The sequence below is a fragment of the Myotis davidii genome, unplaced genomic scaffold (genome assembly GCF_000327345.1).
Source record: "Myotis davidii unplaced genomic scaffold, ASM32734v1 scaffold497, whole genome shotgun sequence".
Taxonomy (NCBI): Eukaryota; Metazoa; Chordata; class Mammalia; order Chiroptera; family Vespertilionidae; genus Myotis; species Myotis davidii.
In genome coordinates this window covers 1,614,316-1,632,743 of record NW_006288434.1, presented here as the reverse complement: position 1 = coordinate 1,632,743, position 18,428 = coordinate 1,614,316, and the positions used below count along the sequence as shown (strand labels likewise).

The window sequence follows — 18,428 nt, the reverse complement described above, 5'->3', positions numbered from 1 at the left end:
GTCAGCCTGTGGACTGAAAGGTCCCAGGTTCGATTCCAGCCAAGGGCATGTACCTGGGTTGCGGGCACATCCCCAGTAGGGGGTGTGCAAGGGGCAGCTGATTGATGTTTCTCTCTCATCGATGTGTCTATCTCTCTCTCTCCCTCTTCCTTCCTCTCTGAAATCAATAAAAATATATTTTAAAAACAAAACAAACACAGGCAGGATCTTGTGAAACTCACCACGCCCTTTTCCCATATGATTGACATCCGGTCCTCAACGCCGTTCACCCCGTTGGGAATCTTAGTAAAATCATCCTTCCCGAGAGCTTTCTGGCAGGTGTTGAACGTGCAGTTGTCAGTCCCCGTCGTGGTCAGATCACCACTGTAACAGAAAAGCCACCCGAGGATGGGGGTGAGGAGACAGAACGGGTCAGGAGGAAACCACCACAACCTTCCCTACTCTCCTGACTCCCTTCGCAACTGAGTGTCAGAAAACTGCAGTGGGAAAAGAGTAGTTTTGTTTTGTTTTAAATATATTTTATTGATTTTTTACAGAGAAGAAGGGAGAGAGATAGAGAGTCAGAAACATCGATGAGAGAGAAACATCGATCAGCTGCCTCCTGCACATCTCCCACTGGGGATGTGCCCGCAACCCAGGCACATGCCCCCGACCGGAATCGAACCTGGGACCTTTCAGTCCGCAGGCCGACGCTCTATCCACTGAGCCAAACAGGTTTCGGCAAGAGTAGTTTTTTCAAGGACATATTTCACCCACTCCGATCCCTCCTGTAGAGGGCACTTTTGGAGAATACTCTTACAGGAAGCACAATGATATGTTCTAAGCTCGGTTCCATCACTTACGGGTTCTGTGATTACAAGTGTGTCCGATGCTCAGTTTCTCATCTAGAAATTGATAATTATATGAGCTTGATGACAATTATTTCAGGATCATTGGCAATAATGAAAGTAAAAGTTCCTGGTGAGGAGGGTATTACACAAGATGTACCATGGGGAGCCACATGAGCAGAGGCAGGTGCCCTGGGGCAGGCCCTGGCCAAATGGGAACGTTGCGATGAGTGGAGACATGACATTGGTGGAGGATGTTGATGTCAGCAGTGACAGGAATCCTGCTTTGACTTCTGAATAACCTTGGGGATGCAGAAGTGTGAAGGAGAGAGGAGGCTGAAAGGAAAGGGCAAGTGAACTCTTCTATCGTCTGTTGTGAGAAGCTCTGTTAACTTGGATATGAGGATCTGTGAATGGGGAGTGTCGGGATAGCCATGAATGATGCAATTCTCACAAAAACATCATAATGTCCCCGAAAGTAGTGTCTCTGAAGATAGTTCCGATGACCTTTCATGAGGATAACCTACTCACAGGGAGAATTTTGCTTTTCCACCCCCTAGAGTGGTTCAGCCCTCGATTGTAACCTATTATACCTGGACAACAGGTACATCTGCTTCCCAGGTTATATCGCCATAGGAAAAAAGTCAAGAATATTCTGTAGGATAAAAATAAAGCCTAATGGAGAGACCTGGCTCGAGGCAACAAGAGACAGAAAAGACGAGGGAAAAAAGCCAGAAGAGAATAAAATTCCAGTAAAAATGATCTGATTTCTCTGTGTCGAGGAGAGAGATTTTGTCACTATTTCATCACATAATTAGGCCAATGCTCTTTGGTCTCCAGATGAAGGACAGTCCCAGAGCCTGTCAGGTCAAGTAGAACAGAATACTGGGGAGTCAATGGAAGGTCCAGATGGTAAAAAAAAAAAAAAAAAAAAAATCTCTGCTCAAACCCGAAACTCATCAAACACCTCATTTTGGCAAAAACACTTCACAGTCATCTGCTCAATGATTACTTAGCCAATAGATTCATGAGGTAGTCAGGAGTTGAAGGGTCTGGCCTCAAGGGGGGCCCCATAACGTAGTGGGCTGCGTGGTGCCATTCTTTATTCCAGTAGTGAGTGCCATCTGTGCCCAGACTTGCGGCTATGGGTTCTCCATACACCACCTTCCCTGGAAAGTTAAAAGGAAGCATTCAGCACCTTACCGTGTTCTTAAAAGAAACCAACTGACAGACATGTCAATATGCGTCTCTCCCGTCTTCGTAAAGGATAATATGAATCCTAAACCTTTAGGGAGCAGGATTTAAAAATAAAAACTACTTTTTTATGGAGCATTTCCCATGTCCCAGCCAATGTGCATTGTATATTATGGCAATGGTTGTGCCCACTCACTGATCTCAGACTTGGCCACGTGGATGACTTTGGCCAATTAAATAGGAATGGCAGCGCCATGTGCTGCTTCCAAGCAGGGGTTGTTAAAACCACAGTGAGCCCTAGCTGGTTTGGCTCAGTGGATAGAGCATTGGCCTGCGGACTGAAGGCGCCCAGGCTCGATTCTGGTCAAGGGCACATGCCCAGGTTGCGGGCTTGATCCCCAGTGGGGGGCCTGCAGGAGGCAGCCAATCAATGATTCTCTCTCATCGTTGATGTTTCTCTCTCTCTCTCTCCCTCTCTCTCTCTCTCTCTCTCTTCCTCTCTGAAATCAATGGAAATATATTTTAAAAACACACACAATAACCACAGTGAGTCATGCCATCCCCATCCCCTCTGTCGTGAGACCAGCAGAGGCTGCTCCGTGAGTTGTGTCTCAGGTGGCAGAGAATAGGGAGCAGAGGCAGAGCCAGCCCATGATGGACATGAGTATGAATGAGAAATGAATCGCTGTTGTTGTAAGCCAATAGTGTTTTAGGTTCATTTGTTACTGCAGTGTAACCTAGCAAAAGCTAGCTGACACATGTGTCATTCTAACGGAATCGTCTCAAAACCCTACATAGGAAATACTATTATCTCTATTAAAAGATGAGGATAGAGTTTATGGGGTTAAATGATTTCTCTATAGTTACATTACATGCACTTGATATTGATGGAGAGCAGGAGGTAGGATTTGGGTCCAGGCATTTTGACTCCAGGGGTCCTAACTGCTATGCTATGCTACCCCATGACAATTATCCTCCGGTCATATGGAGTTCAACCCCAGAGTTTCTCTGCTGCAAGTAAATTGGTAACCTTTTCACACCCTTAAGGAAAAAAGCTCCCTCTAAAAACATATTAAGTGAAAGAACACAGATAAAATTGTAGCTAGAAATGCATATTTAAAAAATCATGCAAATGAGGCCATCAAAGGCACACAATGTCAGAAAAGTGAATAGTGCAAGGGAATTTGAATTTAAAATCAGAATCCTTACCTCTGATTAGCATTTGTCAGAATAACAGATTCCCTAGCACCCACCTGATCATATCCAAGCAGTCATAAAGGAGAGCGCCTAGTAAAGAGGTGTTGGCCTACCAAGTTAGCCCACTCCAGCTCATCAGAGGCCAGGTTTGAGTTAAAATCCTGCTGTATACGGGAAATTAACTGCTTTCCTCAGGGAGCACTGACAGTGGATGGCCACCAGCTGCCCGAGTCATCTTAAATTGGAAAGTAGCACCCTATTATCTCACAGATCATTTCTCCCTCAAACTAGCCACTGTCCTCCAGCTAACCTAAGAGTAATGGAAAACCAGGAAAGCAAGGCTTATTGGAGCCTAACGAACGTTACTTCCTACGTCACCGAGTATCAGACCTTGGTCAATAAAAGTTACCCCCCAGGGACTTAGCCGCTGCTAACACACACACACACACAGTAGGTGATCCCACCCCCCTCCTGTTGGTCACTGTCCGAGTCCCAGGAAAGGGGAAATACCCTTTAGTTAGCATCTCTTTCTGGTGTCTGAAACAAGCAATCGTTTTTAAATTAAACTAAGAGCTAACGTGCTATTTTCTGGAGAGGTTACAGGATGGACACAGTATTTTATTTGCAGGTATGAAGAGATCTCTCTGTTCCGAGAGGACTTCTTACAGGTGCGTGGACAATGAGAAACTCATGGATGATCAGCAATCACTTTGTAAATTGCCAACTTTAGGTGATCCCACCCCCCTCCTGTTGGTCACTGTCCGAGTCCCAGGAAAGGGGAAATACCCTTTAGTTAGCATCTCTTTCTGGTGTCTGAAACAAGCAATCGTTTTTAATATAAACTAAGAGCTAATGTGCTATTTGCTGGAGAGGTTACAGGATGGACACACTACTTTATTTGCAGGTATGAAGAGATCTCTCTGTTCCAAGAGGATTTCTTACAGGCGCGTGGACAATGAAAAACTCAGGGACTTGATCAGCAATCACTTTGTAAATTGCCAACTCGGGAGTCCCCAGGGTGCTTCCTCATAGAGGAAGGGTCCTGGCCACTTGTTCTGTTCAATCATTTGGGCCATCAAGGTGATAAGGGAATACTGTTCCAAAAGTTCTACAGTTGTAATAGCGCTCGGGAAATACTCAAAGTGTCAGCATCTACCAGGAGTCTGCCAGGACTGTTGTGAAACCAGAGAACAGCTAATTTCCTCGGAAGGGGTTCTGTTAGATTTGGGCTAAAAATAAAGTCATAGCAAAGATAGCTAACATATGTATAGCACTCTATAGTTTGCAAATATAGCTTGAAGGTCATATATCTCATTTGACCTTCATGGCAACTCTCATGCTGGTTTGAAAATAAACTGATGCTCAATAAGACTAACTAAAGTGCCCAAGACACTAGGGTAGTAAGTGGTTCACCAGAATTAGAACTCTAGCATTCCGCTAGCATGTCATGTATATGCACTATGTTACTAGGAAACGTGCCATTTTTCATTTCTTGGTAAAGAGCGTGTATTTTTATTTTTTTAAATGTTTTCTTTTTCATTGTTGTTTGTTTAAATTACATTTATTGGGGTGACGTTGGTTAATAAAATCATACAGGTTTCAACTGTACAACTCCATAACACATCACCTATCTGCACACTGCATGGTGCACTCACCACCCAAAGTCAAGTCTCCTTCCACCACCATTTATTCCCCTTTGCCCTCTCTACCTCCCCGCACTCCTCCCTCCCTTCCCCTCTGTTAATCACCTTACTGTTGGCTGTGTCTGGTTGTTTTGTTTTTATTTTTTGCTTAATCCCTTCATCCTTTTCACCCAGCCCCCCAACCCTTCTACCCTCTGACATCTGTCAGGCTGTTCTAACACAGTATTAGTCTGCTTCTATTTTGTTCGTTTATTTTGTTCGTTAGATTCCACATATAAGTGAAATCATATGGTGTTTTTCCTTCTCTGATTGGCTTATTTCACTTAGCACGATACCCAGGTCCATCCATTTTGTTGCAAAGGGTGATATTTCCTCTTCTTTATGGCTGAGTAGTATTCCCTTGTGTAAATGTACCACAGCTTTTTTATCCACTCTTTTACTGATGGGCATTGGGCTGCTTCCCAATCTTGGCTATTGCATAGAACACTAAGAACATGGATTTTTAAAGGTTGAAGTCGAACACAAGCTATTTGTGGATGTGGCCAAGCAATTTTCCAATTTCACTTCCCGGTTTCACTTACGACTCTTAGCAGGTTGGTCGTGAAAAGTGCTGTACCTGTCCGTCCGGTACCTCCCGATCACATTGAGACCAGGTGGCTCCAACAGCTCTTGGGAGATAGTACATCTTCACCATTAATGCCCTTCCCCCTATCCCGGCAAGTTTCCCATTATGTTGTACATGCTCTCTCCTTCGTCCATCTTTTGGCTCAAAACCAAAAAAAGACTCTGCACTTAGGATGCAATCTCACACTTACAGTTTTTCCCTCTGAGGGATTCTAAAGATTTTCAAATAACGAAACATGTCAAAGCAGTCTAAACTCCCTCCTGACCAGATAACCCACGAATTAGGTGAAAGCGATGGAGCAGACATTTACACCTCATCTGGATTTGGGAGCGGCACTTAATCAAGTCGCAGAGACACTGGCGTAGGTGCCAGGAGTGGAAGCATTGGCTACCAAGCAGAAATCCAAACGCAGTTGTAAAAATAGCTGTTCCTAGCTAGAAGGGTTTGTTTGGATTTAAAATATCACATTTACAAAGGAAGACGATAACTGAGAAGGGAAATACACAGAAGGTCACACAGGTTTAGGTTCAAGCCCTGATGTTGCTGCTTGTTCGTTGGTGACCTTGTGCAAGACGGGTCCTTGCTCTTAGTCTCACTTTTCTCATCTATGAACTGGGATCCCAGTGTCCCTCTGGTGTGGCAATTTTCTGAGGCTCAAATAAATTCATGTATAGGAAAGTGTCTAGCATCTTCCTGCGACCCTGGAGTCACTTCATGACTTGAACTGAACTGTGTCCCTTGCCAAAACTTAAATGTTAAAGGCCTACCCCCTAGTATCTCAGAATGTGACTGTATTTGGAGGTAGGGCCCTTTACAGAGTAATTATATTAAAATGAGGTCATTATTGTCAATCTTAATCCAATATGACTGGGGTCCTTATAAGAAGAGGAAATTTGGACATAAACATTATGTGAAGACACAGGAAGGGAGGGGAGAGACAGAGAGAGAGACATCGGTGTGAGAGACACATATCGATTGGTTACCACCACATGTGCCCAACCAGCGGCCAAGGGTCAAGTCTGCAACCAAGGTATGTGCCTTTGACCAGAATCAAAGCTGTAACCCTTCGGTATGCGGGCCGATGCTCTAACACTGACCCAAACCGGCCAGGGCTGATTTGGTGTTCTTTATGTCCAACCCTCCCCTACTCCCTTTCCGTTCCTGTTTGATCACATGCCAGGGGTGTGAAACCTTTCATGATGATTTACTCTGAGAGATCTGCAACCTCTTCGACAACTGTGCATTAGAGTATTCTCACCAATACTTTTGCGATAAGTCTGACTCAACTAGAACATTTGGGGTGACATTTTAAATATTCCCTATTTATAATCCCTTTAGAAAGGAATTTAGCAACATCCAAAATGCACATATGCATTTACTTTTACAACCTGCTGTCCCACTTCTAGAATTTTGTGGGAGGCAGAAAAATGGTACCCCAGAGATGTCCATATCCTAATCCCCATAACCTGTGAACACATTATCCTACATGTAAAGGGGACTTCACAGTTGTGATGTGATTATGCACTTTGAGACAGAGAAATAATCCTGGATTAATCAAGCGTATCCAAGGCCACCCAGGGGTCCTTAAAGTAGGGGAGAGAGGCAGAAGAGGTGATTGGAACAATGCAGTGTTCCCACCCACCTTGCTGGCTTTGAGGACAGAGAAAGGGGACATGAAATGAGGAATCCGTTTTGTCTCTACAAGCTAAAAGGGCCGGGAAGGGATTCCCCCTAGAGCCTCAGAAGGTCTGCTGACACCTTGGTTTTGGCCCAGCGAGACCAGACTCCTGGCCTCTAGAACTGTCAGCTAATGAGATTGTGTTGCTTTAAGCCACTAAGTTTGTGGTAGTTAGTACAGCAATAGGAAACTAATTCACCTTCCACAAATATGAAATAGCATATGCATAAGCCCATCACTGTGGTCCTATTTGTAACAACTTAAAGCCTGGACACAACCCAAAGAGCCATCATTAGGGACTGGCTGAACAAATACAGTGGCATATTCTGCCCCTAGAAATTAGTATGTGGGAAGTCTCTATATCTAACATTAGCTGACTTTTAGGACATATTTTTAGTAGGAAAAAAGTATGGTACAGAACACTGTGTATAGTATTTTATCTTTTATGTAGTAAAGAAAGAGAAGTAAAAATATACATATATTCTTTTTTTCATCAAGAGAAAAATTATAAAGATAGGCTAGAAATAAATTAATAAAAACAATCACTTTGATGAGGATATATTTTTAACATATAATTTTGTGTTTTACATATTAAAACATAACATTTAAAATAATTAAAAATAAATGTTCATACTTGAGTTGTCTATCTAGGATTTACATTCTAAAACCTTCCCTAGACTTTTACTCAGCTCCTGATGGAATTCTATCCCAGAGCAAATTAAATACCCAAGATCAAGAAACTGTTTCCTGACAGATCTGTCAAAATTGCAGCTTGCTGGAGGGTTAAGATCGCAATTTCTGCTGAATGTACTGTTTTTTTTGAATTATATTCTGACATTATGGATCTGATTGACAGGCTGGAATGGTACACAACTTAAAGCAAATAATTATAGAACAACCCATTTCATAAGGTTAGCAACAGTGCCATCTGGTGGCTATAACTTTAAAACTGCAGTATTTTCTTTTTTGAAGTGTGTTCTTCTAACTGAAATTACATTATATGTGGGGGAGAAGGGGAGCAACCAGAAATGATTGGTAGTAAGACCTTATTAACGTATGTGTGATATCAAATTAATTCTTAACACAAAATATTGAGGGATTACATTTTTAAAAATCCTCACCCAAGGATATATTGCTTTTTAGAGAGAGGGGAAGGAGAGAGAGTGAGAGAGAGAGAAAGAGAGGGAGAGAGAGAGAGAGGCATCGATCCCTTGTTTCCCATACACACCCTTACTGGGGGGTCAAACCCACAAGCCCTGATGGGTAATCGAACCCGCAACCTTTCAGTGTACAGGATGATGCTCCAAACAACTGAGCCCCCCAACCAGGAGGATAGATTACATTTTAAGAATGCATTTCAATGGCACAAAATCCTTACTGAACCTTCATGAAACAAGTTGCAATTTTGAAAAATGTATAGGGTGTCCCCCCCAGATGTTTACATACACTGAATAATTATAAAGGCAGTGCTTACTAAAATACTTTTCCTTTTCAAAATTGACCTATCAGCTGTTAAAGTGTGTTTACAGTTTAGTGTCTATTTTCATAGTTTTTATAATCCATATTACAAAACTGCAGCCAGATTCAGTTCAAACAAACAGACAGGCAGGATGATTTATAAGGCTGTATCTGATTATTCAGGTTTCTAAAAGTGAAATGATAGAAACGACTACTAGCATGCCTCAGGAGGGTCTAAACTTAAAGCCATTGAGTAAAATGCACCTAATTTGGTTCCATCCCTCCTTAACCAGTACTGGCAAATGAAAGAGATTATTTCTCTACCTAATTCTTAACAATAATAGGAGATTTTCTCTCTCTTTTATTGTTCGATGACTATTTACATATTAAATTGAACTACAGAACTGAGACTGCCTTGGCCAGTGTTGCTACGTGGTTAGAGTGCTGGCCGGTGCACCAAAGGGTTATGGGTCCGATTTCCAGTCAAGGGCACATACCTGGGTTACAGGTTCATCCCTGGCCCTGGTCAGGGAGCATGTGGGAGGCGCAACCAATCTATGTGTCCCTCTCACATAGATGTTTCTCTCTCTCTCTCCCTCCTTCCCTCCCTTCTACTCTCTCTAAAACAACCAATGGGAAAAATATTCTCAGGTGAGGGTTAACAAAACAAAACAAAAAGACCTGAGGCAATTTGGGGTAAAAATAACTTTGGTTTTAAAATTGTAGCATAATTGCCATAAAAATACAATTTGGATAAGCATTTCAATGCACCAACACCCAACTTGTTATGAGACAAATCAATGCAATGCAAAAAATAGTTGCTGAGACCTGCTACTGCGTGCCCTGCACTAGCCGATTCGGGCACTGGGAGGAAAAGTGGAGGCAGATGCCTAAGAGACAGAGACGCTTCCAGAAGTTAGCTGGAGAGTTTGCATTTAGCCATCAGATTCGAAAATGGGCTAATAGTGGTGTTAAGGGTGGGACTTGTGGCTAAAGGAAATGTCTAGAGCAGTGGTTCTCCACCTTCCTAATGCCACGACCCTTTCATACAGTTCCTCATGTTGTGGTGACCCCCAATTTCCTTGTTACAAATTGAACATAATTAAAGCATAGTGATTAATCAGAAAAACAATATGTAATTATATATGTGTTTTCCGATGGTCTTAGGCGGCCCCTGTGAAGGGGTCATTTGACCCCCAAAGGGGTCACGACCCACAGGTTGAGAACCGCTGGTCTAGAGGTTCCAAGGATGATGAAGAAATAACCTGAAGGGAGAGAAGCAGTCATGAAGGTGAGCAAAAGGGAGACCAAAAATAGACATGCAGGGAGGAAGGTTAGGGAGGAAGAGCAGTTGTGGAAACTCACGCCAACTTTCTCGCAAGCAGAAGAGAGCTCGCAGGCGTTTCACCTCGCGCGTTAGCTAATGCGGAGAAATAGTGAGTTACCATCTCTCCTGGCATCCGCGATCACCTTTGCTGCAGACTTGCTCATCACGTGCACGATGTACAGGGGGCAGTTGACGGCGCTGGCGATGGTGATGGCCCTCAGCGTGGCCTCTGCCTCCACGGCTTCTGGGCGGCACAGCTCATGGCCCTCGGGGCCTGTGATCCCCAAAGCCAGCATCTTCTTTGCTCCCTAAAAAGGCAGCATGAACACACACAAGGGCAAGGAAGGTTTACTAATAACAAGTGCCGTCATGTTATTGTGAAAGAAATACACTGGCAGGCTTTTAGATCTGTTAGGTGTGTGTGTGTGTGTGATACATGTGTGTGTGCATTTGGTAAAAATAAACTTAATTCTCTAATATGCTACTTTTCACATACATATTTGACAATTAAATTATTTTGATAGAAAAGATGAAAAAGATATGAGATTAGGTCTAATCATTCTTTGAAAAGCAGTGTTTATATTTCAGACTTATTGGTTACAATGGTTCTCAACCTTCTGGCCCTTTAAATACAGTTCCTCATGTTGTGACCCAACCATCAAATTATTTTCGTTGCTACTTCATAACTGTAATGCTGCTACTGTGATGAATCGTAATGTAAATATCTGATATGCACGATGGTCTTAGGAGACCCCTGTGAAAGGGTCGTTCGACCGCCAAAGGGGTCGCGACCCACAGGTTGAGAACTGCTGGTTTAGAACAAACAAAATAAAACAAAAATATGCTAATCCCCAATGTTAGATCCTTGTTGAAATGACTCATGGTATTATATTAAGTAGTTAATTCTACTTTAAAAAATATGTTTTTATTGATTTCATAGAGGAAGGGAGAGAGACTGAGAGAGAAACATCAATGATGAGAGAGAGTCATTGACCAGCAGCTTCTTGCATGCCCCCTACTGGGAATCCATCCCAAAACCCAGGTATATGCTCTGGCTGGGAATCAAATCGTGATCTCTGAGTTCATAGGTCCACAGGCATGAATACATGGAACAGACTTACAGCTGTCAGAGGGCAGGGGTGGGGTAACTAGATGGAAGAAGGTGAAGAAATCCCCCCCCCCCGCCACACACACACACACTCTGAATGATACTGAAGCAGGTATTTCCCCCTCCAAACTGTTACATCTTCATTACCAAAAAGGCAGGAAGTCTAGACCGTGCGTGGGGAAATGGCTTGCCCTGTGTCCCACGGCTGGGAAGTGGGAGAGTCAGGCGTAAAACCTGGTCTGTTTGAGTTTACAGCTCACGCTCTCCTCCCATTGCCCCCCGCAGCCACCTGGCCACCCGGCCTGCATCTCCCTGACTTTAACGAGACTGAGCCTGGGGGAGAGAGAACAATCAGCTAATCTAACGGGCAGAAGACAGCTCTTTAAATCTTACAGGCGGTGCACCCTGCAGGCAATAATAATGAACTGAGGTGAGAAATAAATGCCATCTAGATTCCTCCAGAGCACTTTTTAATACCAGTTTCTGAAAAGAGTGAAACTTTAAACAGCTACCTCATACCCTGCTTACGTCATCAGATTAAGCTGGTGTCCACCCTTTGGCATTCCGAAGCAGCAGCCTGAGCTACTGCAAAGAATAAATAAGTAAATAAAAAGGCTGGGCTACACAGAGAAAACTATTTGTGTTTCTATAATAACACATGTGTGATATCTAATATGATAGCTATCTAATATGATATCATATTAGGTATCATATCTAATATGATCAGGAAAATCCTTACTCAAATGCATATAATACCTGAGTAAAATTCAGAGCAGAGACTCAAACAAAACTGAGTGTTTCTAAACCTGAGAAAATTAGTGTCTTCCAAGGCATCGCATGCGTTTACCTCCTTAGGGCCAATGTCTGCACTGTAAGTGGCGGCCGCCGTCATTGCCGTGGAAGCTGTGGGATGCAGCTCTTACCTCCGCGATCAGGTCTCCGTTCTCCGCGTGGACCTGCGCAATCGCTCCGATTTCCTTGCACCGAGAGAAGGCCGCGTACAGCTCCGCGTCCCTCACCATGTACACGTCCTTATAGGCCATGAACATCTTGAAGGAGTTCACACCTTTATCTCGGGTAAGGATTTTCATTTCTTCTTTCACCTAAAAGGAAACAACAACAAGGAAATGTCACTGTTTAATTTTTTAAAATACATTTTTATTGATTTCAGAGAGGAAGGGAGAAAGAGAGAGAGAAAGAAACATCAATAATGAGGGAGAATCATTGATCAGCTGCCTCCTGCACGCCTCCTACTGGGGATCAAGCCCACGACCCAGGCATGTGCCCTGACTGGGAATCCAACCATGACCTCCTGGTTCATGGGCGGATGCTCAGCCGCTGAGCCACACCAGCTGGGTGTCACCGTTTAATTGAAAGATAATTTCAATACTTTCCAGAACACTGCATTTGGAGGAGGATTAAGTAAAACAACAGTTTAGTTCCAGAAAAAAATGGCAATTAAGGCCTTGATCACATTAGACTCCCTTTCATCTGCTGTGATGATACTTTTAAGTCATGGAAGAGTTTACAGTTTTCTCCAAAGTACTTCATTGGTAGACCTGGAAATAAATTTGCAGCATCTGTCGCTCAATATGAGAACACCAACCCTGCCAAGACCTTGATCTCGGACTTCTAGTCTCCAGAACTATCCTATATAATAAAAGGCTAATATGCAAATAGACCGAACGGCGGAACAACTGAACAACCGAACCACTGGTTGCTATGACGTGCACTGACCACCAGGGGGCATGCGCAGAACCTGGGGGGCTTCGGCAGCAGGTGGCAGAGTGAGGAACATGGCGAGCATTGGCCACAGTGGGATGGTGGAGCAGGTGAGTTGGGGCACCAGACCAAGGTGGGGTACCAGTCAGTGTCATCAGGGTGAGCCTCTGGTTGTTGCTGAAGAGTTTTGCTCCTGTGTGCCGTGGTCCCACCTGGCACTCACACCTGCTGCTGGCACCTGCCCCAGACCTGCCGTTTGTACCTGCTGCCGGCGCCCAGCACCAGCCCCGATTGCTCAGTGCTGTTAGTGGGTGTGAGCAGTGGCTGCCCGCCCTGATTGCCCCTGAGGGCTTCTCCATCTCCCTCTGCTCCTGAGGAGCTATCAGGGCAGCAGCCACCACTCGCACCCGCTGACAGCGCCGGCCCTGCTCGCACCCACTGCTGGGACCGGCCCCAATCACTCTGCACTGTCAGCAGGTGAGAGTGGGGCTGGCGCTGTCAGCACGTTGGAACAGCAGTGGCAGGAGTGGGGCTGAGGGCAGACAGGGGACCAGGGCCGTGGCGGGAGGTGCTGGGCAGGGGCATGGAGGATGGGCCAAGGCCCACCCTTATGCCCACCACAGCCTCGCAGCCCACAGTTCGTTTCAAGGTGCATGAATTCGTGCACTGGGCCCCTAGTCTATAATAATAAAGGCTTAATATGCAAGTCGACCAAATGACCAAACAGCAGAACGACCATCCGGATGACCTTCCCAATGACCATGCTATGACACGGACTGGCACCAGGCCAGCCAAGGCAGGTGCAATGCGATTGGTTGGGGGGCCCCATCATTGCCCCATGATCGCTGTGCAGAAGGAGGCCCAGGCCAGCCAAGTGATCCCACTCCATGCCTGTCACCCTCAGAGGGAGGTGACTGGTGGTGGGGAGAAGGGGGCCGAGCCGCACAGATGGCAACCAGTGGCAGGGGCAGGGGCAGGCCCAGCTGCCGGCAGCCAGGAGAAGGAAAGCCCCGTTAGGCCCTGATCGCCGGCCAGGCCTAGGGAACCTAGCTGAGGGGTCCCAGATTATGAGAGGGTGCAGTGCGGGCTGAGGGATACCCACCCCCCTTCCCCTCCATCCCCGACCCCCTGCTGCCGTGCGCAAATTTCGCACACCAGGCCTCTAGTAAAAAAATATCTGTTGTGTAAGCCCCCTTTGTTTGTGGTACTTTGTTACAGCAACCCTAGCAAACTGATACATGTACGGAACAAAAATCTGTGTTTTCACAATATTCACCAGGTGACCATTGGCATGTGAAGGGGTGAGAAGCACGGGTAAGGGTCAATATCATCACTTTTGCTCCAATAACATAAGAGGGGAGGAAAGGAGGAAGGGAGGGAGGGAGGAAATGAGGAAGGCAGGAGGACCTAAAAGCAAAAGAGATCAGATGCATCGCTTTGAACGGCATTTTTGGAGAAAAATTAACTTTAGCTGTGAACTATGAACCTTGCTAGTATATTTGCTGATCTCCCTGTTAAAAACTGATGACTTGTTTTATATTAACTTGGTGTCTAAAGCCCAGTTTTTAGGGGGTGGGGTGGGAGCCAAGTTACCTGGTAACGTCAAATAAAGTCGGCCTTGTGAACGCTTCCTGGCAAAAAGACCTCTGAATTAAGTCCAATATCGAAAAACATGTTGTTGATTTAAATCGCAAGTAAAAATGTCTTCTAAAGCACGCATACAAGTTCACACGGGGAGAAATGAACACATTTTAACATCCCTCAAAGCTGGTTTCCTAATCCGAATCTGGTGGTCGTTTCTGCAACGGCCTAAGTAATTAGAAGATGCGGAAGGCTGGTTTAAGCTCTGTCATGATACGATCGGACCAGCTGGTGAGATTAGCACAGCTTTGCAGAAAGGGCACCGGTTAGGGGACAGCTGGGAGGAGGCCCAGAAAACATTCCCGTCTGTTCTCCTTTCTCTTTCCAGTGCACAAGAGTGGGGGAGGGAAGGGGGGTGTGGGAATGGAGACATCCAGTTTTAAATGGGAGTGTCCTTGGTTTATTTCCATAAATTAACCAGTTCTAATTAAAGTTCTGGTCTGTGGAAAAATACTATTTAAAGGAGTCAGGAAATGTTGAATTTGAGGAAAAGAGAGACCAATACTTTTTGTTGGATATTTTTTCCATTAATTTTTAGAGAGAGTGGAAGGGAGAGATGGAGAGAGAGGAGAGAGAGAGAGAGAGATCAATTACTTGCCTTCTGCATGCTCCCTGACCGGGCTGGGGATCAAACCTGTGTCCTTTACCGGGAATTGAACCTTGAGACCCTTCATGTGCAGGCTGACGCTCTAACCACCGGCCAGGGTGGGAGATCAGTTCTATTTAAAATTACATGTCATGAACTTAATATTAGGAAAGGCTATTGTGAATTATTATGAAGGATTTTCGCTATCATCTCTATGTGATTTTTTTAAATTTTAGTTTTGGAAATTGACAATACTTCACAGGAATCAAACTTCAAAAGGTGCCAAAGAGCAGGCGATGACACATCTTCCCTCCAGTTCTGACCCTGAGCCGTCCACCAGTTCCTCGCGTTTAGACGTTGCCAGTTTCTTGGTCTTGCACAGAGCGAGGACTAGGGAACTGAAAAGAAGCTGCCCCCGGGCGGCTCACCTGGTCGCTCCACCAGGTCACGGCCACGTGCAGGCTGTAGTCGCAGCAGACCGTGGGGTCCGCCCAGCTCCGCCAGGTCTCGAAGGCTGTGAGGAGGGAGCCGCCTTTCTGAGGAATGGCAAAATCGATGATCATGGTGGTGCCTCCCGCCAGGGCCGCCTGCAAGCACAAGAGGGTTCCAACAGGTGAGACATAAGTCATTTGTCTCCTGGAACAACATGCATTTGCAAGCCCTTGGGCAAACTTGACGGGTCCGGGAAATTGCACAAACACACCGCCTTTAAAAGGCACAGAGGGACGCAAATAGCCTTCCCATCAATTGGAGTTTGAAGTATTAAAACTGCTGGAGTGGAGCCTTTGAGCTCTTGCTTCCAGACATTGTCCTCGGTTTGGCTCAAAGAAACGCTTATAAAAATTAAATAAATAGACAGGACTGCTGGAGCTGCTTCTGTCGAAAGAATGGCAGGCCTGATGAAATGAAAATGGCCTTGATCCAAAGAAAACAGGAAGACTATAAAAAAAAAACACCAAAATGGAGAAGTGGAGAAGATTCATTTTTTTTCCCCTTTAGAAAACTGTCTTCACCCTGGCCAAACCCCGTTTTATTAGAGTCAATGTTGGTGAAGCGTATCTCCAGCTACCCTGTGGTCCATGCTGAATCCGTGGAGACTCAACATGGTTCCCACCCCACCTTCATTCATCACGACCTCCTGGTGACCCCTCCATCTTTCCTTAATTCCCATCTCCCCCCTCTGGCCCTTCCCCTGCCTCTGGTCTTAGTTCAGACACTTCTCATCCCCAGCTGATCGTTATGTCTCCAGTTTAGCTCTCACTCACTCCAACACGAACTCTTCATTGCAACTAGAGGGATGAAGTATAGATAGGACCTTGGCTCCTGAGCTTAAAACTGAATACTTCTCACTGACTCTGGAATAAAGTTTAATCTTCTGAGTATGGCACACAAGGCCCTGCTTTTGAAGTCAGGCAAATAGAACTCATGAAATATGAAAGGAACATGCATTTGCAAGCCCTTGGGCAAACTTGACGGGTCCGGGAAATTGCACAAACACACCGCCTTTAAAAGGCACAGAGGGACGCAAATAGCCTTCCCATCAATTGGAGTTTGAAGTATTAAAACTGCTGGAGTGGAGCCTTTGAGCTCTTGCTTCCAGACATTGTCCTCGGTTTGGCTCAAAGAAATGCTTATAAAAATTAAATAAATAGACAGGACTGCTGGAGCTGCTTCTGTCGAAAGAATGGCAGGTCTGATGAAATGAAAATGGCCTTGATCCAAAGAAAACAGGAAAACTATAAAAAAAAACACCAAAATGGAGAAGTGGAGAAGATTCATTTTTTTTCCCCTTTAGAAAACTGTCTTCACCCTGGCCAAACCCCGTTTTATTAGAGTCAATGTTGGTGAAGCGTATCTCCAGCTACCCTGTGGTCCATGCTGAATCCGTGGAGACTCAACATGGTTCCCACCCCACCTTCATTCATCACGACCTCCTGGTGACCCCTCCATCTTTCCTTAATTCCCGTCTCTCCCCCCTAGCCCTTCCTCTGCCTCTGGTCTTAGTTCAGACGCTTCTCATCCCCAGCTGATTGTCATGTCTCCAGTTTAGCTCTCGCTCACTCCAACACGAACCCTTCGTTGCAACCAGAGGGATGACGTATAGATAGGACCTTGGCTTCTGAGCTTAAAACTGAATACTTCTCACTGACTCTGGAATAAAGTTTAATCTTCTGCTTATGGCCCACAAGGCCCTGCGAGATCTGCCTCAACTTTCATATTCTCCTTGGCATACACATTACATTACATCAAGACATGACATGACATGACATGACATGACATGACATTACACAAACACCCAAATGTCCGTAAGCTGATGAATGAACAAAATGTGGTATATTAATACAAGGGAATATTATTTGGCCATAAAAAATGAATTTCTGATACACACCTCAACATGAATGAGTCTTGAAGACATTAAGCTACGTGAAAGAAGCCAGTCACAAAAGATCGCATATTGTCTGATTCCATTTATATGAAATATTCATAAGAGACGAATCCCTAGTGACAGGAAGTGGAATAGTGGTTGCTTGGGGCTGGAGGGGTTGGGGAGAATCAGGTGATAGCGAAAGGGTTTCTATTGGGGATGATAAAAATGTTTACAACTGTGGTGCGCACTCTGTGAATATATTAAAAAACATTGAAACATGCACTTTAAATGGCTGCATTGTATTGTCTATTAATTACCTCTTAATAAAACTGTTATCAAAACAACAACAGCAAAAAACGACCTACCACATAGAATCCATTAATTACACAGAGTGAGGAGGGGGCAGTACACAGAAATAATCCAGGGTTCTGCCCTCAGGGTGTTTATCGTCTCGGTGGGGAGATGGGATATGAAGAAATAATTATAATAAAATATTCAGATTGTGATGACAGGTAGCACGTATACTTCTATAATAAACGGTAGTACAGAAATGGTTAAAGGGAGGTGAAAATTGCTAAGCTCCCTAGAAGAGGCCCAGGGGAAAGATAGTGGCACAAATACATGTATGCACTATATGAATTAGTCCAGACGGAGGGTGGTTTTCTTACAAGACTGAACATGTGATGGTCAAAGGCCTGTTTTTCTAAAACTACAGCAGACAACTTCCTGGGGCTACCACTGGAATAAGGATGCTTCCGAATAAGGATGTATCACGCACGCCCCACCTCCCTAATTAACCAGGAGCAGGAGAGGGAGGGGGTGGGAGCGGCCAGCTGCTTTTTTCTTTTTGGTCTCTCCTGGTTCTGTTTCTCCTCTCCACTCCTCCTTCCTCTCCTCACCCTCACAACGGGAAGGCATATAGAGAAACTGTAACGCACAGGAGAGGATCGCCGGGGCCAGCGTGGACGAATGGATGAAACACAGACCCTGCCTTTTTCCCCAACCACTGGCACATTAGCCACTGGCCACAGGGACCTCGGCTGCTCCCCTGGGT

General features: G+C 45.0%; 1 protein-coding gene across 1 annotated transcript in view; it reads right to left on the bottom strand.

Moving 5' to 3' along the window:
- Positions 1-18,428, bottom strand: part of DPYS (dihydropyrimidinase) — a 95,497-nt gene that overhangs the window by 37,915 nt on the left and 39,154 nt on the right. Inside the window, 5 exon segments of the mRNA XM_006760254.2 lie at positions 222-363; positions 1,840-1,996; positions 10,068-10,257; positions 11,981-12,160; positions 15,435-15,593. Coding sequence (XP_006760317.1) covers positions 222-363; positions 1,840-1,996; positions 10,068-10,257; positions 11,981-12,160; positions 15,435-15,593 — 828 coding nt within the window.